Source organism: Simochromis diagramma, unplaced genomic scaffold (genome assembly GCF_900408965.1).
Source record: "Simochromis diagramma unplaced genomic scaffold, fSimDia1.1 OVJJ01000402.1, whole genome shotgun sequence".
Classification (NCBI taxonomy): Eukaryota; Metazoa; Chordata; class Actinopteri; order Cichliformes; family Cichlidae; genus Simochromis; species Simochromis diagramma.
Window position 1 is genome coordinate 7,273,383 of NW_024386972.1, and position 25,420 is coordinate 7,298,802.

The 25,420-nt window shown below is 41.4% G+C and overlaps 1 protein-coding gene and 1 pseudogene across 4 annotated transcripts in view; both read right to left on the reverse strand.

The window, feature by feature from the left end:
• Positions 1–446: 446 nt before the first annotated feature.
• Positions 447–4,991, reverse strand: LOC120737900 (annotated as a pseudogene).
• Positions 4,992–15,946: 10,955 nt separating this feature from the next.
• Positions 15,947–25,420, reverse strand: part of kif19 (kinesin family member 19) — a 40,656-nt gene continuing 31,182 nt past the window's right edge. For all 4 annotated transcript variants that reach the window (XM_040039124.1, XM_040039123.1, XM_040039125.1 and 1 more), the window contains 7 exons: positions 25,080–25,204; positions 24,814–24,977; positions 24,602–24,707; positions 24,018–24,141; positions 23,216–23,604; positions 22,746–22,914; positions 15,947–22,448 (listed from right to left, as the gene is read on the reverse strand). In XM_040039124.1, coding sequence (XP_039895058.1) covers positions 22,321–22,448; positions 22,746–22,914; positions 23,216–23,604; positions 24,018–24,141; positions 24,602–24,707; positions 24,814–24,977; positions 25,080–25,204 — 1,205 coding nt within the window. In that variant the 3' untranslated portion in view covers positions 15,947–22,320. The remainder of the gene's footprint in view (positions 22,449–22,745; positions 22,915–23,215; positions 23,605–24,017; positions 24,142–24,601; positions 24,708–24,813; positions 24,978–25,079; positions 25,205–25,420) is intronic.

The window sequence follows — 25,420 nt, forward strand, 5'->3', positions numbered from 1 at the left end:
TGATCATTTTATTAAAGATGAAAGACTTTAGACAGTTTTTCAACTCTCAGTAATGCCACAGTGATCGTTTGATATATGGACCTGCAGCAGAGTTTAGACCCAGACACGGCTAGTGACGTCAGACTGAACAATCGGATGGGACGGTCTAGTCTCCGTCGCGCTTCCCAGGTTGCCTAGCAACCATGATACTAACCGCTGGAAACGTGTCATACAACTTGGTTTGACAGAAATGAGGGAGAACATATTTTGTTCATTTGTTTGTTTGTTTCTACAAGAGCTTTGTGTGATTTGATAAGTATCTGAGGCTGAGACCACAGGACAGTAAAACATGATTCTGAAGAATACAGGAAACAAAAACACATTAACCCATGGTCCAGATATACAGAGTCAGAGCTCAGAGGAGGCCGAGTTTACCACAGATGGTAGCAGGACGAACTGACGAGGAGTGGCAGGCCGTGCCGGCTTAAAAACCCTCTAGGTGGAGCCCCGGAGATTGACAACAGGTGATGGTTCTCGAGCTATTGCCACCTCCTGAGTCTCCGTGGTGTCTGGAGGAGACTCTGAGGAATCAGAGTCCTTCTCACTTTCATCCTTATTGACACTTTCCTTCCTCCTCTCCGCACGCCACTTTCTCCTGCGCCTGCTGCGCTCCTGTTCCCAGCTAAGAGAAGAAAATTACAACATGGTCACTGACAGAGACAATAATCTGGTTAATGAAGGCACATTTGAAAGTACATAGTTGAAAAAGTCTTCTGTTTTAAAAAAAAAAAATGCGGCCAATAAAATTCATTATTACATTGATTTATGTTGTGTTTTTTGTTTTTTTTGATCAGACTTACAATAATTTTATTTATATAATCCACAAACACTGACACTTCAGGCACTTTAAGCACGACAAAGACATGCTGTGAGTTTTCAACATATTATCAAATAGCTGGATTTATAATGTTATCAAGAGAAATACAGGATAAATAGTGTGGTTAAAGAAGGGAGAACATGACAAAAAGGCTTGACACTGACTCTGTAATAGTTAAAAGATTGTTAGAGGTGGGACAATTGGATCTCCATGTTGTTGTTTTCCAGCTCCATCAGGCTCTTCCTGATCTGCATCTGTTTGGCGGAAGGCATCCAGAAGCTGCTCCCTCAACAGATCCATCTCCTCTCGACTCTGCTGGCTGGAGTGGGCCTGGACCTCTGCTACAAGGGAAGGGATGGAGATTAGACTCAAAGAGCTCAAAAAGCAGGTATTTTTCAAATATTAAAGTCAGCTGTGAGTGCGAGATCTTACCCTGAACATTGCGGATGTCAGCTCGGTCAGAATTGAGCTGTCGACTCGCCTGTTTGGCAATCTTCTTTTTCAACCTCTCGATCTCGCAGCGCAGGTCTGAGATGATATTGGTGTACTGAGCAATGTGGTATGACACATTTATCATGTTCTTCTTCACCTAAAGGACAAAGATGACAAAGAATACTTGAGATATACTTTGGATATATGAATTATACAATAGAAGTTGGATTTCTAACTGCAGAAAGTTGAGTTGAAGCTACATTAATTTATTTAACTTCTGCTAGAGTGAAGCAACACTGAGACATAAAATATTACTCAGCTCACCCGTGTTCGAATACTTTTGGCACTGGTCTGCATACGTCAGCGTGTTACGAGACTCCTCAAAAGCTACAGAGGCAGGGCTAATATGGGCTATCATGACCGTTCGGCTGTTTCCGCCCAAGGAGTCCTTTTGTTTAAAAAAAGAATGATAAATATAAATACACACACAAAAAACATCTAAATCATCAACACAGTTGGTCCCATATAAACCTTTAGAGGACTGTACCTTCAGGAGACGAGTCAACTTGCTGTCTCGATAGTTGACATACTTGTTACCATTTTTGTCACTCAGGGCGTTAATGCAGTTGCCCAAAGCCAGGAGGGAACGGTTGATGTGGGCCCCTTCCTTCAAACGCTGACCTCTATTTTGAGTCTGATAAAATAAAATAAAAATGGATGAGTAATGAGAAAACTTCAAATATGCTTTTAAAAAAGGAAAATATTCCCCCGTTTCTTTTACTGCTCTGAAGGTGATTTAAGTAATATAATAATAATAATAATAATAATAATAATAATAATAACAGTAATGTCATGATAACACTTACTTTTGGGTGGCACTGACAAAAAAACTGAATAAGTATCAACAGATTAACACAGTTTAAACCTTTTAAATTAATAAGTTATACTAAATAGAGGATTCATTAATGATTGAGCTATGTTTTCACAGGCTTTACAGCCCCCGGACACCAGGGGAGTGTCAACATTAGTAAGCTATTGTTGGCTGTTTCTTTCGGTGGTGTAGTTGACATGTTTCCACTCCTGACCAATAGATGGCATTAGCTCCAATGCTTGGTCCATCTAGTACTAAAATAACACAACCTCACCTTTTGCTAACTACATGGATGCCTCTTGTTTACAGGGAGAGAAAATGTTCTTTGCAGCTTCATGTGACTAACACCTGTGAGGTATGCTCAGCCTTGTAATGCGCAACTCATCAATATTATGCCTTTGAATCATTCAAATAGTCTCCATGGCAAATAAGTGCTCTCACAGCCTGACCGCATGATTATCTCATGGTGAAGAACAACAAGCCTGTGGTAAAATGAGCATCAGTGACAAGCTATTCAAATGAAGGAATAAAGCAGTCTCAACCTGAACAACTGCCAAAAAGAAAAAAACAACTGAACAAATACTTGAGTTTTTCTCACTTAACCGCTTGCAAAGAAAAGGTCAAGGCAATAATAGAACCCAGAAAATGAAATGGCTCACAGATTCTCTTCATCGCTGTACTGATAAATACCAGTGTGACAATACTAAAAAGAAATTCCATGTACTGCTCTTCGCTTTTATATCTGTCATTCTTATTTTCTCTGTGAAGAATGTGCTTTAATATGTCATCTTCCAAGTCTTTATTTTGTGTTAGTTTTCTGTAGAAATATCTAGAACACTTTTCATAAATTCCTGGAAAACAAAACAGTGTTGTCTAAAAAAAGAAAAAAAGTGCAGACATCAGATTTCATTTATGAAAAGAAATGAGTTGTGATACCATTAACACAGTTACGGGATTCATGTTTCTGACCACCTGTCAAATTTAAGTCCACTATGAACTGTTTTTGACTATACTTAGTTAGAGGTTGCAGGTATCGTGTCACAAATATATGTTAAAATGAAAAAACAAAAGCTGGTGGCCACTGGTGGACATATCCTACTGGATCAAGGGACTCAGATTATATTATATTTTTTATAAGTCTCCTAAGATTTATGATAACCTCCATCCTCTGAAGAAATCATTCATTGTTCCCCATGGAGACACGATTCATGGAGCAAACCCTTGTACTGTATACAGACACATCACATTAGCCACAGCCTTGAATCTTGACTTCGGTGGGTAAGCACTTGATAAAAGTAGCTTCACCCACACTCACTCCCTCTGAATAAATATATACATATATAAATATATATATATGTACACACACCTGTGCTGCTCGTTCGGAGCCGGCGAGGTCAATCATGAAGAGGCGTGCAAAGCGGACCTCCTGCAGAACGTCACGACAGCGGCTCTGTTGTTTGACAGCTACTTGCAGCACAGCGTGGGAGCGAGATGACGTCTGATTGGCGGCTGTTGGCTCCTGGGTGCGCTGTTTGTTGCCCTTCATAAGGAGCTCCATGATCTAGAAAAACACAGGTGTGAGTTATTTCTGGTCTTTGTAATTTCTGAGTGTTTTGATTGAAATAAATGGGTCATGTAGTGCTTGGAAAGGTAAACTGACTCACCTCTTGAGCATTGATGGTGGACACCTCTGTGATTCCAGCAACCTGAATAACTCCCTTAGAATCTTCTCTTAGGTCTAACGGTGTGTTCACACCGAACGCGATGGACGCGAATAGAGCGTCAGGTTTACATGTAAAGTCAATGGAAAGGCGCGATGACGCGCGATTACGGGTCCCGCGAAAATTCGGAAGCAGATTTGCGTCGCGAAAACGCCAAAACGCGTGAAACGCGCGTCAGTGTAGCGCGTCTGGCGCGTTTGACTCGCGAATAAAACCACGCGCGTGAGTTTTTGTGTTGCATTTTGTGCATACGCACGTTTCGCGTCTACCGCTTGAGTTGGAAAAATCTGAACTCCAGCGTCAAATCGCGCCGCGACAACCAATCAGGAGCCTGGTGACGTGGCTGTTGCCTAGGTCAAAGGGGCAGATCCAGCCAAAGCCTTTCATACTCCAATGGAGGGGAAGGCTAATCAATGCGGTAGCAAACAACTCGGAGCTGTACGACACCAGCTGCTTTCAGTACCGAGACAGGAATAAAAAGGACCGAGCTTGGAGGAAGATATGTGAAGAGATCGGGCAACCTGGTAAGTTCATTCATTTCTCTTTTGAAAATTTTCACTGACCCGGGGAAGTTGCACAAAAGCTAGCAAGCCACCGCTATTTTCCCACTGACGTACAAATACCGTTCTGCTTTTATGCATGTTGTCATATATTTTATTGTTTATTAATAAACAGCACACAGTGGTCCCGCTGTTCATCCATCACTGCTTTGCTTTTTCGCTGATTTTTTATTGCACAGTACAGCATTGCATTCTGCAGCCTGATTGACAAATCTGCTCCGTGTCGTGTCTCCTGCGCTTGCCAAATTTATCACGTTTGGTTTTGATAACCATCACGTCCAATAGAAAAAACAGCACAAAAACACCCATAACTACGACCCTCATTCGGAAATAGACACCTGCACCGCGAGGGGAAAAGGCGCACGAAAGTGGCGGGCAGATGAAGACAAACCGCGGCATAATAATACTTTTACGTTTTGCAATCTACAAAGGTTTGCAATTTGAGAATCAATTGTGAGAACTGTGACCAGGGGCTAGTTATTCTGAGAACTCCTGCAATAAATGAGGGACCACTGTCTACTCTACGATTATTATATCCAACCTGTTAACATTTAATACTGTATTGATAGAACCAACTGATTCTGCAGCAGAGCATCCCCAGTCCCTGAGCTCCTGCTGCTGCACCCACTGATATGTACAGCAAGCACTGATACCTTTTTAGTCGGTGGGATTGTCTTGTGATCACCTTTACTAAATATCTACAACCAATCTGATTATATCCTGTTATTGTTTTTTTTTTTTTTTCAATGTTGAAATTAAAATCTAGTAGCAGCCTTCTCATTTCTTTGTGTTTTGTGCTGTTTTACAGGCCCACAGGGGAGGACGGCTCCGAGGCAGATGAGGGACAGGTCCCAGGACGGTCCATCGGCGCTGGAGCTGGCCATCCTGGAGTCCCTGAAGAGGCCACACCAGTCTCCAATGGAGCATTTCCTCCTCAGCCATGTTCCTGCTCTGGAGAGCAGCTGGTCCTTTTTATTCCTGTCTCTCTGTAAATTCTTATATTTTATATATTTATGTTTAATGTTTTTCTGTTTGAGACTTTTAATATTATTTCAAATAAATTTTTATAATGACTAATGTCTCAGTTCTACTACACAGCAAATGTTGGCACACGACTTGACACATGTAGAATTTATTTCATATTATACTAATGACAAAATATACTAATACAGTGGGATACAAAAGTTTGGGCAACCTTGTTAATAGACATTATTTTCCTGTATAAATTGTTGGTTGTTACAATAAAAAATGTCAGTTAAATATCATACAGGAGAGACACACAGTGATATTTGAGAAGTGAAAAGAAGTTTACTGGATTTACAGAAAGTGTGCAATAATTGTTTAAACAAAATCAAGCAGGTGCATCAATTTGGGCACCACAAAAAAGAAATGAAATAAATATTTAGTGTATATCAATGTGTGTGTCTCCTATATGATATATGGGGTGCCTTTGTCTGGATGTGCTTCCCATCCAGAGCTGCACAGCACAGAGGAAAGTTCCAGCGCTCCTGGAATCCCTCTGTGATGGACCGCCAGTCTCCAGGTGAAGGCACAGCCATGAAGTCGTCCACTAGACAGTCCCAGATGGCCGTCGCTGCCTGGGGGGTGATCTGGCTCACCGTGGACACACCGACTCTGTACCTGAACGCTTGGTGCTGAAGGAGTCCCCGGTGACAAGGAACCTGGACAAAATTGTTCAAAATCAGTATTATGTGTACTGCAGTTACAAAATACATTATTCAAATTCCAAAATACTTTTGTGATGTCAGATTTAAATTACAAAACATGAATCTTACATAAAACATTTTGTAATTATAAGGATAATTACAAAATGTATATTAGATCATATCTAAAACAGTTGTGTTTTGTTTTAACTTTAACATATCATAATTTGATTGGTAGCAACTTTCACAACTACAGTGAGCCAATCACTCATAATTCCTAAACATGTCAATCAGGTAGGAATGAAGTAAGACATTAATAGAAATAAAGAGTTGTGTGTTGACATGTAGCCCTTTCCTTGCTTAAATCATTAATATTTTTGAAAAATTAATCTGTGATAAGACATAGCTTATCAAGATAGAACCATGTAACTAAAGATGAACCAAACTGTTCACAGTTTTATCTAACTCTGTTTTAATAAAGGCTGGTGACCCCTGCTATAGAGTCTGACAGCTGCAGGGATTATATACAAATATTCAACTATCCCAGAATCAAACCAGGTCTAAATAAAAAGGAGTGAGTATCACTACAAAGGTTAACTCAGTGGTCCTAATGCTACAGTTTGATATCAGCAAACACCGAGCGCATACATTGATGTGACACCACAGCCATGCTATCATGCAAACACTGATAACAGCATAAATCGAATTAAATCGGGGCTTGATGAGACCTTCTGAGTATCACTAGAAATATTATAAAGAGTCGTCTCTGTACCACAGTTTGCTTTCAGTAAACACCGACAGCATTCACTGTTAACATAGCACATCCATGTTAGCAGTGTATAACTGGATGGTTTAGCATATTAGCACAGATATCAATAAAGGACTACCGTATTAAATAGTTTTACTAACCTCAGGCAGACGGACAGGCGCTCTGCAGGTGGGATTGAGCGTCTGTAGTTGGTGTCTAGGCGGGCGATGCTGGGACCGACGAGGGAAAGCAGGTCCTCAAACTGGCCGACGGTGATAGCGCTGGAATCGGCCGTCATCCAGGCGCAGCTCCTGGAGCAAGTGGTGAAACTCACCAAACTGCTCACGCCTCTGGAGGACCTGATGGACCCAGGTACTGCGAGGACGTCTTTTACGCTGCTGCTCTGCTCTCCACAGTACATAGAGAAGGGAGACTCTCTCTTCAAGCGCTAGCTCGATAGCTGCCATCTTGCAAACATACCGGTCTGGCACAACTCCCTCCCACATTCCTCCCACATTTCCGGTTCACGCGCATCAAAATATCATATTTTGACGCGCGATGGATTTTTCTTGGACACGCGTTGAGACGCGAATGTACACGCGTCAAATTAGGGGCGTTTGGGGCGTTTTATTCGCGTCCATCGCGTTCGGTGTGAACACACCGTAAGAAGCCTGAGGATGGATTCAGTAGGTCACGGATCATCTCATTGTAGATCTAATAACAAACAGAATATATGTATAAATATATATGAACGGACCTGCAATAAAGATCAAAAAGCTAGGTTACAGACACACATTAACTGCGAAAATGCTTACATCCATGGAAAAGGCTTCATTCAGCCTTTCAGGCCTCCTGCATAGACTGAAACCTGGTACAAAAACATCAAGTGCTACATTTTCAGCAACTTGTCATTAAATAACCTCTACTTGTTGGGTGACAAGCTGTCATCAAATTAACGTCAGTGCGCTTTTTCATGAAAGCAGAATTGAAGTGACTTCTCTGAACTGACAGTAATGGCGTGAGCGTGAAGGCCCACAGCCACATAAAAACCCAGTGTAGGAAGTTACATCCTGGAAAGTGACCACTGGACGACAATCTGCCAGTGGGTTGGAAATGTTAAAGGTGCTTTTTATTTGTCGAGCAGACAAACCCACAAACGCTAACAAGAGGATGCTTTTACTGCCACTGACAGCTGGGTGGTTGTTCCGTTATTTTTTCCATTGGTACACTATGATTGCTGGTGATGTTTAAACAAGCCCGAGTGTACAGCAGCTCTGAGAGGTTCTACTGAATCATAGTGGTACTTTGAGCTAAATGTTAAAATACACTCATGGTAAACGTGCTAGAATCACTGTTAGCACAAGACACAGCTAAGATATACGTTCACAATACAAAGTGTTGAATAAATTTAACACTTGACAAGATGATGGCTTTAAAAGAAAATAATGGAATGATTAAAGATTGCTGGATAGTCAGAAATATTACAGTGTAATACATCAAAGCTAGCAAAGAGGATACAAAAGCAACTGTCAGTGCAAACTATCGCAAAATCTACTTAAATAAATACCAACAATCAGCCTAATGCTGTCATGATATTAGAAATGTAATTGCTAGTGAGACTACCAGCTGAATGAATGATTCTTGATACGCAATTTAACACCAAAACAAAGTGATTATTACATGTACTTCAACACAAACGTCTCGATTAAAACGTTACGCTGTTGCCAGTTACTTTAGGATAACAGCACAAAGTACTTCCATGTCCAACAGTGTCCACCTGTCTTCATCAAAGGTATCCTAAATATTAGTTCTGTTGACCTCTGGTGACCTACAACAGCTTTCAATCCGAGTAAGTAACATGTCTGGAAAAGTCTAATACTAACATGGTGCCAAGTAAACTGAAAAGGCTTTTGGAAATCAGACATCATTCAGAAAGAAACCCATTTCGTAAGAGAACTGGCTTTATATTCTGAACCTTCAGATGGACAAAATAGTAGTTAGTTATTTGGACAAAAGCAGCTGCCAGAAACCAGCTTGCAGAGTTTGCCATCCTTAGAGGCTCACTAATGTAGCTAAAAAGGTTTCTCTTTCCATTAAGGTTTCTAAATCTGCCAAAACCCACAAACCAGAATAAACATGAACAAAAAAGGAGGACGGCTGTGTGCATGTGAATGGTACAGAATGGCTGAAGGTGTCCTTTTATCAGTACAGGCTATATTTATGTGCTCTGTGCACATGTTTAAGAGATTGCACATGTGAAAGAGATTGTGATCGGAACAAGGAAAGGAACAGATGTGTGCACTTCGCTCAGTAACGGTGTGTTCACACCGAACGCGATGGGCGCGAGAAAAAAAGCCCCAAACTGTGGCAAGCCATTAGTGCCAAAATTCGCCACTTTCCTAACCCGTTAGGTTAAGAAATGGCGTAAAAAACGCCGTTTAATTATTCAAAACGCCGAAAAAAACGGCGTTCTGTTCCGACAAACGCCGCTTTTTCCGCCACTCGGATGGCGCCCTGAACGCACCATCCGAGTGACGTAAAAAGCGGCGTTCAAAGACAGACGGAAACGCCGTTTTTTACGCTACTCGGCACAAAACGCCGTTTTTATGCATCTTTGAACGGCGTTTTTTACGGCGTTCTCTGCCAGCTGTAACGGCGTTTAAAACGGCGTTTTATTGAAATTATGCAGGGCACTCCCCATGGTTCCCTCATCCAATTACTTTCAACTCATTTCACCCAATCAAAGAAGAGGAAGTGCAGACCACACTAATGCATCACCGATTCACCTTGCTGCTAAGCGATTGCCTATTCAATACCAGTGCTTGTCACAGTATTCACTTGTATTATAATCCCACTATGCATTTTGATGTGTTTAAGGCATGATCGAGCAAACAAACGACAGAATACTTTTTCTGAAACCTTAACTGTGTTACCTGTTATGGCAGCTAACTGAGCCTCTTTCTTATTTTCCTCTTTACTTCTCTTAACCTTTAACTTATGTCTTAGCAATCAGATCCTGCCATCTTGCATTACCGCTTCGTGCTAGTTATGTTGACTTTTCTCTTCTTTTGTCTCCACTTTTTTCCACCCGTGTTTGGACGCTCGGCGCATGGCTCCTTTGTTTACATTAGGGATCAGCTGTTAGCGCTGCGCCCTGCAGCTGCGCTACCGGCTGACAGACCCTACATCCCCAGTGAGGGAAGAAACGGGGGTGATGTCTCCCGAGGACACCTCACACACCATCTCTCCTTCCTGTAATCACTGTAAATGTGAGATCGCTCCCTGATATGACTGAGGAGCTAATGACGCTAACCCGGTCACAGTGGCAGTATCCCGGCACTGCCCGGTACTCCCTCTGTGAGTAGGCTGCCCGGCTTCCAGCTGCTGCGGGCGGACAAGACGAGAGACAGTGGTGAGAGGAAAGGAGGGGGGCTTGCAGTGTTTGTTAAAGACGGTTGTGGTATCTCTGGGCACATCGCTGTGAAAGAACAACTCTGCAACACAGACATTGAGCTATTAGCCGTTAGCATCCGTGGAGGCAGCCTGTGACTCTCTGTGGTCCGCAGACTGCAAACGCAATCTCCGAGAGCTCTTCTTCTAATATCAGGGGACTTTAATCATGTCTCGCTGGACTCCACACTGCCCACCTTCACCCAGTATGTGACCTGCCCCACCGTAGGCAATAAAACATTGTACTTAATGTATGCCAATGAAAAAGTGGCATACAGTTCATCACCTCCCCCTGCCCAGGGAAGATCCGATCGTAACCGAGTGCGTCTTGTCCCTGTGTGCAGCCCTTACTGTGCAGGGAGCCACTAATCACCCACGCAGTGCAGAGATGGTCCGCGGAGGGCATATAAATAAATAGTAAAAGCAAGTAAATGACAGTATGCTCTTTCTGAAACAAAAGGAGACCTTAACTTTTATCAAAATACCGCTTTACTCAGTTTAAAGTAATACCACTGTATAATAGCCTTCAAATTTAATAATGTTAACAGTATCTCAGGAATATTTTTCAAATCTCACCTTTTCCCCTTATTTTTCAGAGATTACAAGTTCATGTGTGACATTTATTTAAACCACCATGTAGCTAAAAGTAAAAACAAACACTGTAGAAGCACTTGTGGCTGTGTCCTTTGTGCACACACATTAGGGAAAATGAAATACATTCATTTATAGAGTGTTTGATCTATAAACATGTACCACTGTGTAATCCCGTTTTTGGATGAACTGAGGCTTAAAAATATAGGCTAGAAAGCGACTGTACATTTCAGCGATTTTGGTTCCTTATCAGCAGAGTCAGACAGCATGAATATGATGAGGCTTGTTGAGATGACAGTAGGCAAGCAGACAAGTTTCCTGAGGTTGGGCTGAATGAACCTAGAACACAGGGAGAAACCTAAACAAGCAGAAGGAACTTTAGCTAAATATATTGTCACGTACAGCCAAATGACTGTAATAAAGTAGGTAAGCCATGACCATAGAAAAAGCAAAGCAATCACTGGATTGACTGTCCAAATTGCTACACACTTTTTAAGCATCGTTCACCAACAAACTGAGTCTAACAAATCATTTTCTTTACTTTGGTAATTACAGTTATTGTCTTATGTATAAAATATAATTTTAATACCAGTGTTCATTATCTTGACGTTATTTTTTTACAAAAAAACACTAGCTTTACAGCCATCATCTCTTACATAATTCTACCACATTTACATAATTGATTTTTAACCAGGTTATAGTCAAAGGCCAGGTGCCAATCTCAGAGTTAACGCCAAAGTTTAAAGTCAGTTTGTTAAAACGGCTTTGTTCTCAAAAGCAGTAAAATTAATTCGTAACTTTTAATTCTGAGTTGAGATGGATTCTTCAGTTCTTGGTTTGAGAACAGATGAGGGTAAATTCATTTAACCATTTACCTTGACTTAAGCACATAATTGTACTACATAGCCCTCGTCAATGGAACCCAATACCAGTATTTGACAGTAACAGGTAAGCCTCAAATTTAATTTTTAAATAGACAAGACACCATGAGAACTGACATTACAATATTTTATTTTACAAAAGTCAGTGTCTTTTAGTTCAAAGTTTGTCTGGCATCTCTTGTACATCTTGAAAATAAATAAATAAATAAAAGAAAAACACACTCTATGCAGTGTACTATAATTGAACATAAACAACAATCTTTCAAAAGAATATTTCTAGATGAATTGTCATTTGAACTATTTCCTGGAAACTTTCTGAACACCACTTATTTTGCATGGCTTGATGCATGCATACCCTAGTTGTCTTAACTGGACTATAAATATAACTATATACACAATGAACAGTCATTTGTAAAAACACTTTTAAAATGTAAAATTTTTAAGAAGCCTGAGTGCCAGGAACAATCCCCTTTAAGAACACTTACAATAACAACTTCATCCCAAAAGCCCACAGGTTTTAACCACAGCTTCCCAGCATCAGTTCATGTATGCAGCTACACCTTTCCAAATCCCAGGGATCCTTTTAATGCATCGTTCATAACATCTTTGAATTGATCTTCATCTGCAACACCTCTTGGGAGATACAGGGATAAGCTGCACGTTGATGTGTATGGGATGCGCCGCATCCCTGACTCCTGATCGTAAAAGTCGATGTTGCAGGACTGTGGGAACCCCAGTGGTGGAAGTAAGTCAGCCCCAGTTATAAAGACCAGCAGCTCTTCAAATGTGTGGTCCACCTCTTGCTCTGTTAAAATACATACAAGTGTTAAATAAGGTGCAATGTGTAGATTTATAATCAGTTACACTGACTGCATAGTAGAGCAGTTGCGTTAATGACTATTTTGGAGTCAAAAACAGGTTGTTAGGGAAAACCATTATTGCAAAGCATTGTATTAAAAAAAAAATTTACTCAAAGCAATCCTGCCCTCCTAAGACAGGAAATTAATTTCAGTCCTCCAAGTCAGACCTATATGTCAAGGACTGTTTATGCAATGTGTATTTTTTTTTTTAAAGTTATTCATTCTGTCCTTGCAAGAGTACATTGGCTTTCTAGTGATGTCACATTTGCGTGGGTGTTGTCATTGCACCACTCGATTACCCTAGGACACTAATATACAGGAGGTTTCGTTAGAGTCAATGGAATACCTGAAGGTTCTTCTAGTTAGGCAGTGTATCTAATTAACAAATGACCTTTGTCTCAAAGGGAGACAGAATAACACAATTTGAAACCTGTCTTAAACACTGCAAAAATACTGGGGGCGATCGTGGCTCAAGAGTTGGGAGTTCGTCTTGTATTTGGAAGGTTGCCGGTTCAAGCCCCGGCTCGGACAGTGTTGGTTGTTGTGTCCTTGGGCAAGACACTTCACCCGTTGCCTACTGGTGGTGGTCAGAGGGCCCGGTGGCGCCAGTGTCTGGTAGCCTCGCCTCTGTCAGTGTGCCCCAGGGTGGCTGTGGCTACAATGTAGCTGCCATCACCAGTGTGTGAATGACTGCTTTAGTAATCATAAATTTTACCATATTTTAAATACAAGTATGTAATATAACTATTTAATATTTTAGTGTTAGGAGAAGTTTTTGGTCATGTAATAAAATTAATGTTTTACCAGAAATCACAATGAAAATCAAATTACATCCTATCAGTCTAAACAAGCAAGATCTGGTAGAGATGACAGAGGATAAAAGAAATAATCTTCCAAAAATATTTGTTGTAGGTGGTTTCCTTTCAAATACCTCACCTAAAAGGTAAAATAATCAAAATCTTCCTCATATGCTTTAAGAAGGGGTGGATTTTGCAAAGTTCTAAGGTTTTATTGCACCCAAGTGTTGTTTCGATTTAGTTGTCTGTATTTTGTATTGTGGACACTGTATTTAACATGAAATGCCTGAAGCAATTCAAACAGAAACAAGACATGTGTTGTATTCTATGTACTCACCCTGAATGGCCATAAGCCACCATTCCCACTGAAAGATGGTGGCTTCCTCTTCTTCATGTCTGTTACTTCCAGCTGGACTCCATCCAATGCATTAATGCATGTTGAAAGGGCAAAAATATTCCTGAGATACTGTTAACATTATTAAATTTGAAGGCTATTATACAGTGGTATTACTTTAAACTGAGTAAAGCGGTATTTTGATAAAAGTTAAGGTCTCCGTTTGTTTCAGAAAAAGCATACTGTCATTTACTTGCTTTTATTATTTATTTATATGCCCTCCGCAGACCATCTCTGCACTGCGTGGGTGATTAGTGGCTCCCTGCACAGTAAGGGCTGCACACAGGGACAAGACGCACTCTGTTACGATCGGATCTTCCCTGGGCAGGGGGAGGTGATGAACTGTATGCCACTTTTTCATTGGCATACATTAAGTACAATGTTTTATTGCCTACGGTGGGGCAGGTCACATACTGGGTGAAGGTGGGCAGTGTGGAGTCCAGCGAGACATGATTAAAGTCCCCTGATATTAGAAGAAGAGCTCTCGGAGATTGCGTTTGCAGTCTGCGGACCACAGAGAGTCACAGGCTGCCTCCGCGGATGCTAACGGCTAATAGCTCAATGTCTGTGTTGCAGAGTTGTTCTTTCACAGCGATGTGCCCAGAGATACCACAACCGTCTTTAACAAACACTGCCAGCCCCCCTCCTTTCCTCTCACCGCTGTCTCTCGTCTTGTCCGCCCGCAGCAGCTGGAAGCCGGGCAGCCTACTCACAGAGGGAGTACCGGGCAGTGCCGGGATACTGCCACTGTGACCGGGTTAGCGTCATTAGCTCCTCAATCATATCAGGGAGCGATCTCACATTTACAGTGATTACAGGAAGGAGAGATGGTGTGTGAGGTGTCCTCGGGAGACATCACCCCCGTTTCTTCCCTCACTGGGGATGTAGGGTCTGTCTGCCGGTAGCGCAGCTGCAGGGCGCAGCGCTAACAGCTGATCCCTAATGTAAACAAAGGAGCCATGCCCCGAGTGTCCAAACACGGGTGGAAAAAAGTGGAGACAAAAGAAGAGAAAAGTCAACATAACTAGCACGAAGCGGTAATGCAAGATGGCAGGATCTGATTGCTAAGACATAAGTTAAAGGTTAAGAGAAGTAAAGAGGAAAATATGAAAGAAGCTCAGAAATTAGCAGAGCTGGCTCTGCTCATTACCTGTTAGCTGCCGTAACAGGTAACACAGTTAAGGTTTCAGAAAAAGTATTCTGTCGTTTGTTTGCTCGATCATGCCTTAAACACATCAAAATGCATAGTGGGATTATAATACAAGTGAATACTGTGACAAGCACTGGTACTGAATAGGCAATCGCTTAGCAGCAAGGTGAATCGGTGATGCATTAGTGTGGTCTGCACTTCCTCTTCTTTGATTGGGTGAAATGAGTTGAAAGTAATTGGATGAGGGAACCATGGGGAGTGCCCTGCATAATTTCAATAAAACGCCGTTTTAAACGCCGTTACAGCTGGCAGAGAACGCCGTAAAAAACGCCGTTCAAAGATGCATAAAAACGGCGTTTTGTGCCGAGTAGCGTAAAAAACGGCGTTTCCGTCTGTCTTTGAATGCCGCTTTTTACGTCACTCGGATGGTGCGTTCAGGGCGCCATCCGAGTGGCGGAAAAAGCGGCGTTTGTCGGAACAGAACGCCGTTTTTTTCGGCGTTTTGAATAATTAAACGGCGTTTTTTACGCCATTTCTTAACCAAACGGGTTAGGAAAGTGGCGAATTTTGGCACTAATGGCTTGCCATACTCTGCCTGCCTCTATCGCGTTCGGTGTGAACACACCGTTACAGATGTTACAGACTTTGCAGGCAAAGTAAACGCACAACAAAAACACATGTTTTGTTTTTTGGATACTTCGGTTAAATTTATTTAGGCACAAATTTTAAAAAAATGTACAAAATAAAGAATAGAAAGTTGCAATTATGAAAACAATATGAATGAAAAAATAATAATGGAAAAGGCAACAGTTAAATAATTAATTGAAACAGCCAGGTGATTTGCAAAAAACATTGTGTGGTATTATCCTGTGTATCTACACAACCATGACACTTAAAGAGTATTGTGGGTAAGAAAAGGCAGAGACCTTTAAGTTTGAAGAGCACAATGGTCAAGAGGATTAAGTTTTCTCTTTTCTTAAATTTCAGTGTGTCAGGTTGAAACAAACTCACTACGAAAAACATTGATGTTGAAACCTTTTTACTGCAGGCCATTACTCTTTTTTTTGTTTTTAAACATCGGCATTGGTTTAATATTGTCTCCTAATCTTTTGTCCCATATCCATACTTTCCCTTGGATTCTTATGTAGCTTCTGTGAGGCTCGTTAACACCAACCATTCACTGTTCATAATAAGCACAGAACATTACAGAGCCATTGCACTGATAACAAAGCAATATAAGCACAGTCTTGCATTTATGATCTTGATATGTTCCTGACACGACGATACCACAAGTGATTAAGCACAACAGCGAGCTAAAGAGGAAACACTTGACCCTCAGCACCATCACAGTGAGACCTCTTTAAATATTTTTATTGTGAAGCACAAATAACAATCACAAATTGTCCCATAGACTGACATTGCTTCCTTTTTACAGTTTTGGCATAAAAAAAAAGGAAAAACAAAGCGAACAACAACAATAGCAACAAAAAACAAAACAAACCCAAACAACAAAAACAGGAAAAAACAAAACGTACCGAAAAGGGTGGTCAAAAAAACAAAAACAAAAACCCCAAACCCCTCCTCCCTACACCCTTCCCTTATCCCAGAGTGCTATCAGCTTATTTTAAGCAATGGTGAAGTCCACATAATAACTCTCATTTGTTCATAATTTCCAGGTGCTCAATGAGCGGCCTCCAAATCTGATCGAAGTCCTCCAGTTTGTCATTTATAATGTAGCGGATCCTTTCCAGATGAAGAGTATCTGTCAATACTGAAATCCAGGCTTTCAAGGAGGGCAATTCTTTTCCCTTCCATAGGAGGAGAATCAGTCTCTTTGCACACATCAGGCCATAGACCAGGAGGGGGATCTGTGTGCTCTTAAGTTTTTTAGATTGTCCCGATAGTCCAATAAGAATCAAAATGGGGTCAGAGTCTAACTGCACATCAAAAAGTTTGGGGGAAAAAAAAGAAAAAAACTGAAGCCCAAAAACTCTGTAATTTGGTACACATTACAAAACTGTGAAGCAGATCAGCTTCTGCACATTGACATTTATCACAGATGGGTGACGTTTCAGGAAATATTCGATGTAATCTGGTCTTCGAGTAGTGCAATCTGTGCAAAATTTTAAACTGAATTAACCTATGTCGGGCGTTGATAGAGCAGGAATTAACATTACCCTTTAGTCCAGATATCATTATGAATTTCTGACCCTAATTCCTTTTCCCAAGCTGATTTTATTTTACCTGTATCCTTCTGCCGGAGTGACTGTAATATCTCATATATAGAAGCAACCGCATGCTTTTCTGTTATACAATCCGCCAGGCATTGGTCAAGCTTACCTGGAGTTGCAAACTCAAATTGTTGTAGTTGGGACCTTACATAGCTCCTTATTTGAAGGTATCTAAAAAAAATCACAGGCTAGTAAATTGTACTTCTCCTTAAGCTGTTGAAATGAAGCAAAAGAGCCCTGAAAATATAGGTGTCCCACATTTCGCAACCCCATTTCCTTCCAGCGATCAAATGTCCCATCTAAAACTGAGGGTCTGAATGCAGGATTAGCTGTAATAGGTGTCAAAAGCGAGAAGGCTCTGAGTCTATACTCTTTCACGATCTGTCTCCAGATTTGAATTGTATTGTGAATAACTGGATTACAGTTGTAGTATGTATTTTTAAAACGAACAGGAGACAATGCAATTGCACCAAGAGAATGAGGCATACAGTCCTCTCGCTCCATGTCCAACCAACTTCCCATTATAACTGTATCATGTAGCCAATAAGCTATGTATTGCATATTAGCTGCGAAGTAGTAATTTTTAAAATCTGGTAAGGCTAGGCCACCATGTATTTTCTCTTTACAAAGGTGGGCCTTTTTTATCCTGTGGCTCTTGTAGTTCCAGATAAAAGGGAAAAGGACTGAATCCAATTTTTGAAAAAATGTAGCATTTAGATACACAGGGATATTTTGAAACAGATATAGGAGTTGGGGGAGACAAATCATTTTGATCGCATTCACCCTACCTATCATGGAAAGTGGGAGTGATTTCCAAAATTCGACCTCGTTTTTAAATGTATCCAGAATTCTCACAAAATTGGCTTCATATAATGACTTGTATGACTTAGTAACTTCAATTCCAAGATATGAAAATTTTTCTGACGTTATTCTAAAGGGAAGACGATTTAGTAAATCAAGATTACTGCATTTAATTGGCATCAGTTGGCTCTTCCCCCAATTTACTTTGTAACCTGAAAAAGAGCTAAATAAATCTATTGTTACTAGCACCTTAGGGATTGGGTCTAATGGTCTGGTTACAAACAGCAGAATATCGTCAGCATACAGTGAGATCTTATTAGAGGTGTATCCTGCATTATAGCCATGTATTTCTTTATGTTTCCGAATTGTTTCTGCCAACGGCTCTAATGCGAGGTCAAACAATAAAGGGCTCAGCGCATATCCTTGTCTTGTGCCACGAAATAGCTTAATTGGTTCGGAAAGGGTATTGTTTGTGAGTATTCTGGCACACGGATTACTATATAACAATTGAATCCAGGAAACAAATTTAGGTCCAACTCCGAACTTACTTAATACTGCATACAGTATAGATATGACCATTCGACACAGTCAAAGGCCTTTTCTGCATCAAGGCTCAGTATCACTAGGTCTTTATCTGGATCCCTAGAGGAATAAATAATGTCAAAAAGACGTCTCAGGTTATAAGATGCATGTCTTGCTGGGATAAACCCTGTTTGATCTGGGTGAACCAGTTTACCTATGTGAGAACTAAGTCTCCTGGCTAAAGACTTGGCCAGTATTTTCTGATCTGTGTTCAATAAAGAGATTGGTCGGTAAGAACTCACCAATTCTGGGTCCTTTCCGTTCTTTGGAATGAGAGTCACAGTTGCTTCATTCAGAGTCTGCGGGAGTGCACCATCTTTCAAGGCCATATTAAACATTTTCAGCAAATATGGGGTTAGTAAACTGCTAAACTTTTTATAAAACTCATTACATAGACCATCAGGTCCTGGGCTCTTCCCGTTTTTCAGGGAGCGTATGATATTAATCAATTCTGGACATGTTAAATCTGCATCTAGAAGTGTCCTGTCCTTTTGTGCCAATGTGGGCAAGTTACATTTGCTTAGAAAATCCTGCATAATTTCAGGAAGTGCATTACACTGAGATGTATATAACTGTTCATAAAACTGTCTAAAAGCAGTGTTAATATCCTTACAAGAATTAATCAACAACCCTGAGTCTGACCTGATTGCATGAATAGCCCTATCACTTTCTCTCTTCCTTAGATGCCTGGCCAGTAATTTATGTGGCTTATCGCCAAATTCAAAATAGGTCTGCTTAACATACATGAAAGCCCTGGAAATTTTAACTGAGAGTAAGTTATTGAGTTTATACTTCAGAGCTGATATTTTACTATGTAGCTGTACAGATGGTTGTCTGGCATTCACAGAGTCCAATTTTTGTATTTGAACCTCCAACTGTATGCGTTCCATGTTGTTACGTTTTTTCTCAGACGACTGAAAAGAAATTACACAGCCTCTAGCATATGCGTTAAACGTCTCCCACAATAACAGAGGTGATACATCATCTTTGTCATTCATCTCAAAAAACAACTTGATCTGTTCTTCCAGATAATTGCAGAATGTTTTCCTCGTAAGAAGTTGAGGGTCTAATCGCCAGTGTTTATAATTACCACCTGATTCCAGTAAATTTAGTGAAATAGACACTAGGCTATGAGCTGATATAAGGATATTATGATATTTACTACTCTGGACTCCATGTAACAGTTTACTATCTAATAGAAAGTAGTCTATACGGGAGTACGTATTATGAACCCCAGAGTGAAAGGAATATTCCCTTCCGGTTGCATTCAACGTTCTCCAAACATCCACAAGACCCAAATTATCAATAAACGATTTCAGAAACCTAGAAGCATTCGATGGCGCAATTCTTTGAGCTGACGACCTGTCTAGATAGGTATCTAAAACTAAATTAAAGTCTCCCCCAAGTATCAAGTTTGTAGTTGAAATATCCGGGATCAAGCTAAACATTTTTCTAAAAAACTCTGAGTCATCCCTGTTCGGGCCATAGACATTCAGCAATGTGATTGGTATAGACTGAATTTCTCCTACCACCATGATATATCTCCCCTCCTTATCTGCCAGGGTCGATTTATGTATGAATGGCACATTTTTACGAATAATTATTGCTGTAACCCTTGCCTTTGCGGAAAACCTTGAGTGATAAACCTGCCCTATCCACTTAGCTGTAATCCTGCAATGTGCATCATTTTTAAGATGGGTCTCCTGATAGAAAATAACATCTGATCTCAATGACTTTCGGTATGCCAACACCTTACCACGTTTTATTGGTTCATCAATGCCATTCACATTCCAAGAGCAAAAGGTTACAAGCCCTCTCCTGTTCACCCCATCATTTCCATCACCATCTATTGAGGCCATATTGTTAGTGATTTATGTGTATTGTCCCATATTGACTAGAACATTTTCTACCATAGCACCTTCCTACCCAACAACCCCACCCACGAAAATACAAAATAAACACAGCAGAAATAATAAAAAAAAACAAACAAACAAACAAACAACAAAAAAAACCCACATACACCTAGGTCATAGCAGGGAGGGGAGCCTGCCATCCTCCCAACAAGACCACGTGTACTTCCAACCATCCTCTGTCGCAACCACCGACATAAGTGCCCTGTGTAGCTCCATAAAGACATTAAGCATAGACCAGATATCACAAAAAGAAGGATCAGAAGGTACATTATTGTCACTATTAAACAAAACAATACAGTTATTCAAAAACAAGTTAAAGGGTGTCTAACTAGCAGCTCTTAAAACCAAGTATGAGACCGCAACATGTAACATCATTAACAAGTATAACGTTACTAACATATGCCTTTAACCGCAGGCTACCCGGATTATTGACTCTTAGGTACACAAAGGAAAAAAAAACAAAAAAACAACCTGTCTGTAGTAAAGTGCTAGATGTCACCTGCGTAGAGGTTCTTCGCATTCTGGGTGGTGTATTGTGGCATTATCTGCCCTTATCTCACGTGGGATAGGATCCAGTGATCCTCCGTTATCCACGTCTCCAATGAGGCGTTCTGCATACTGTCGTGCTTTTTCCAGGTCAGTAAAAAAATTCTCAACACCGTCGTGAGACACTCGTAGTTTGGCTGGGTAAAGAAGTCCGTATTTGACTCCCGGTTTGTCGCATAGCATCCTCCTCACAGCGGTGAACGTAGCTCGGCGCTTTGCCACCTCAGGTGGCAGGTCCCGGAAAATCTGAATCCGCCAGCCACAAAATGTTATATCCCGGGTGCCCATGACTTTCTTCATGATGTCCTCATAGGTGTGGCAGTAGTGAACTCTTACAATAAGATGTCGAGGTGGTTCGTTATCTCCGGGCTTCTTTCTCAAAGCTCTGTGGGCTCTGTCAATCACAGGTGTCTCGTCCAGTCCAAGCGCTTCTTTTAACAGCCTCCCTGCAAACTCCCTGGCATTCTGCCCATCCTCTTTGCCTTCTTTCACCCCTACCACTCTTAGGTTCTGACGCTTCGAGCGTCCCTCGAGGTCGAGGCATTTTTCAGAAAGCGATGTCACTTGCCCACGGAGCATCTCAACTTTGTTCTCCAACTCCCGTATTGCATCGGATGAGCCGCTAGCCGTGTTGGCTAGCTCTTGCAGCGTATGGCCATTGACTCTATCTCGTTCCTTAGCGTTGTTATGGCTTTGTCATTCTCGGCTTTCAAGCTGGCTATCTCCCCTCTTAATACAGCTGTGACTTCTGAGATCTTATTTTCAATTTTGTCACAAATTTCAACCTTAACACCTGCCAGTTCAGAGCGGAGTGCCGCAATAGCCCCCAACACTATATTGTCTGTGCTCGTGACGGTTCCGCTGGCGTCTTTACTGTGGCCGGAGGCTTCACTCGGGCCTTCCCCGTCCGGCGTGTCCAACTTTGGCAAAACTTTTTTGGGCATTTTCAACTGGTGTGTAGACACCCAGCCACTTTATCAGACAGTAGTTTAAGTTACCTTCGGTTACTGCGTATAATCACGGTCTATTTGGAGTTTTAGGATCGAAATTAAGCGGAGCTACTGCCGTGTCAACCTCACACAGTGAGACCTGTGTGAAATTATCCAGCTCAATGTTGTTACAAATTTTGCGTAGTGACAGTCACTGAAGGATTAATTCTTTTTTTTATTGAGGCTGCATGCTCTCAGATCTCTGATAACAAGATGGTTCGGCCTCCAGGCTCAGCTGGGTTTGGTGTTAATGCTGGTGTTGGGAGTCGCGGCCAGTGTAAGCTCAGTGTCTGCGTATACGCTGGGCGCCCGCGCCTGTGTTTGTTATGTAGAGGAGGGGCTGGGGCTGCCGTAGTTGGGGTGCTCGCTTCAGGTTATTCATATTGGTTGTAGAGGACTCAGCATTTGAGCCTATGGAAAGAGAGGGAATAACAGAATGAATGCTCAGTACAGTGATGACGAAAGGTGAAAGAGGAATGATACTTGAAGATTGGAGACACATGAACATGAGTTATTTAAAGGCTATGTGTATGTATAATGTCATGTATATACCTGAGGGGTGTAATCATGTGAAGCTGAGCAGTAGAAAATACACTTTACATGTTTTGCATATTATAAAATGTACATAAGGAGGTTTCTCAGATTGTGCTCGGCAGTGTAACAACTTTAAGGAAGACTATCTCCTCACAGGCAGTGAAATTGGTTTACCTGTTTGCTGGCTGCTGTGGGGAGGCCTGACTTTGGCGAGAGGAGGGACCCCTCGGTACTGGGGGCGTAGCATAGGGGCCTGGGGTTGAACATTAATGTGGAGATGAGGGTCTGATGTGCTGTCCAGAGGGCGAAACCTCTGAGCTGTGCTCGTCTTGGTTTGAGGTACCTGGAAGTTAGATGAAGAACACTAATAGACTCATCTTCCAAGACACACGGCATACGCCCATACCAGTGACATATATGTAGTGACATAGTACACAGAAGGAATAACTCTAATATACAGTCTATAGTACCAAGCGGCTGGCTTAAATCCTTATAAGACAAATGATTACCACAAAAGAAGCCACCCCAGACCAGTCATATTAGTCTTCTTGTTAACACGGACTACTGATAATCTACAGACATCAACATTATGTGACACCTTTCACGTGTCTTGTGGCAGTTTGAAAAGAAAGCCAAATACTAACCGCTTGACCTGTGACCTCGAAAGAGCGTGAGCGTCTCTTTTTGCGACGGCCTTCTAAGTCTGCCTCGCGAGGCGTTTGGTTCTTGTTGAGCACCTGTCGGTTACGTGGGCGTGTCCAGGTCACATGCAAACCAGGTCCCTCCCCGGTGCTGCTGGACAGGTTATCGTCTGAAGTGGCGTGTCTCAGCTCGGGGCTGGGCTGCCTGACGCGCCTCATTGGCAAACCTCTAGGGGGAGCTTCGCTTAAAGAAAGGCTGCTCTTCTGCTTCTTGGGGTCCAGGGGAGATGGTGCAGGAGGTAACCGCAAGACATCCACCTCGAGCGCTTTGGAGCGCCGACGTGCTGCTTTTACTGCAATGTTCTGGACCCCCTTTAAAATCTGCTGCCGTTCTGTGGAGACACAGGTAATTTCTTTTCACTGTCATTTTTAATCTCCATTCACACAACAGAAAGAAAGCTAGTTAACAGAGAAACACTACTTTTCCCCATTAGCACTGATTTAATTGTTATAACTGAAAATCAATCGCTCATATTAAACATGAAGAAGATCTGCAGAATATTTCTTGTGTCCTGCTTCAAAAAATACACTTCTAGGTCACCGTGAAATCTGAAGGCTTCATCCTGAGCACTGATGCAAAGTGCTTTAAAAAAAATCTTACATCATGGAAACAAACAATCATCAAACTCAAGGGTTTATTGATTTTCTGTTACCTGCATTTAAATACTCCCCCTGTATTTAAACTGTAGATAAAAACTCTGTTAAAATTCCCCAAAGTTCATATGTCCTCATTTGAATATCGTACCATTTATTGAGAGGGGGATATCGGCCCCTGCCTCACTGCTCTCAGGTGATGAGTCCAGGTGGCTGCTGACACTGTGGCTGAGATGGCTGTAACTCAGAAAGCTCTCAGGAGCCAGAGGCTGCAGCTGCAGACGTGAGATGCAGAGTGCCACATTACGATATGACATTCACTGTGGTACTTTGCTTTCAGTCGGTCTGTCTGAGTGTCAGTGAGGATTAATCAATTCTATGGCTCTCCAAAATGAAATTTTAATTCTGAATGGGGCTCTGGTGGACTCTGGTGAACATAACTTTATCTTGCCAATGAATCACATCTCTCAGATGCATTTACACAGGAAAAAAGGTGATGAAACAAAGATGTAATTCTTTGGTAAGCTTAGCAAAAAAAAAGCCTGAACATAGGAGTCAATAGTGAACATTTTATTATGGACAGGCGAATGTTGAAAAACAAAGGGATTAATAGAGTGAAGTATCTCTGAGAGTGAAATTCAAATACGAAGCCATGTGAAGAGAAGCTCTTCTGCATTTTCTCACAGCTGATAAAGCAAAATGAACAAAACCAGATGGTGTTATAGTTGTGCTTACCTCTCTGTTGCCCTTCCCATTTATGTGGATAGGAGGTGGGGTCATTACTGCTGAATTTTTCATTTGCCTGGCATGAGGGCTGCTCTTGAAAACTCTGTTATTGTCCCTAAAGCCGGGAATAAGAGAACAAAACTGAGAACCTACAGTATGTATCCAGACAGTGTAACGAGTTAAAAAGCTTTAAGGCACACATGAAAAAGATGTCCTCTTACAGATCAGGTTCAGGCAGAATGGGAGGCAGGGTATGTCTGCGTATTTTGGCTTGACCTCGCCTGTTATCTGAGCACATGTTACGTATGCTCTCCTGGTCTGAATCTATGTCCTGCATGTTGTCACGACCGCGAGAAGGCAAGGCGATTTTAGGAAGCGAGACCTCCTGGAAGTAAGCACATAGGAGTTAGTTGTACCTTGTGTTCTTCTAAGCTTAATACTACTATAGTATCACTTAGTTTAGACTTTACGTGTCAGCTGTGGTTACCTTGATGGTCTGCCTGATTGTCACCTTTTCTAGGCCAATTGCTTTCTCCAGTTTCCTATCATCTAGTTCCTTCATGTACATATCATACAGCTCCTGAAGGTGTGGAGGTACGGGCAGACTGTGGTCTGTAACACGGAGGATAATTCATGTCAGGAAATAATTTCATAAAAAAAACAAATCAAAAACAACTGATGAGCTCCTTCATGATTATTCAATTGTCTAACTGTCTGGTTCAAAGTAACCTCATTTCACTTCATTGATATTAAACTGTAAAGTGCCTAATAACCCAGTTAGCAGTGCTATATGTATTTAGATGATCTTTGTTTTTAACAAACTTCGGA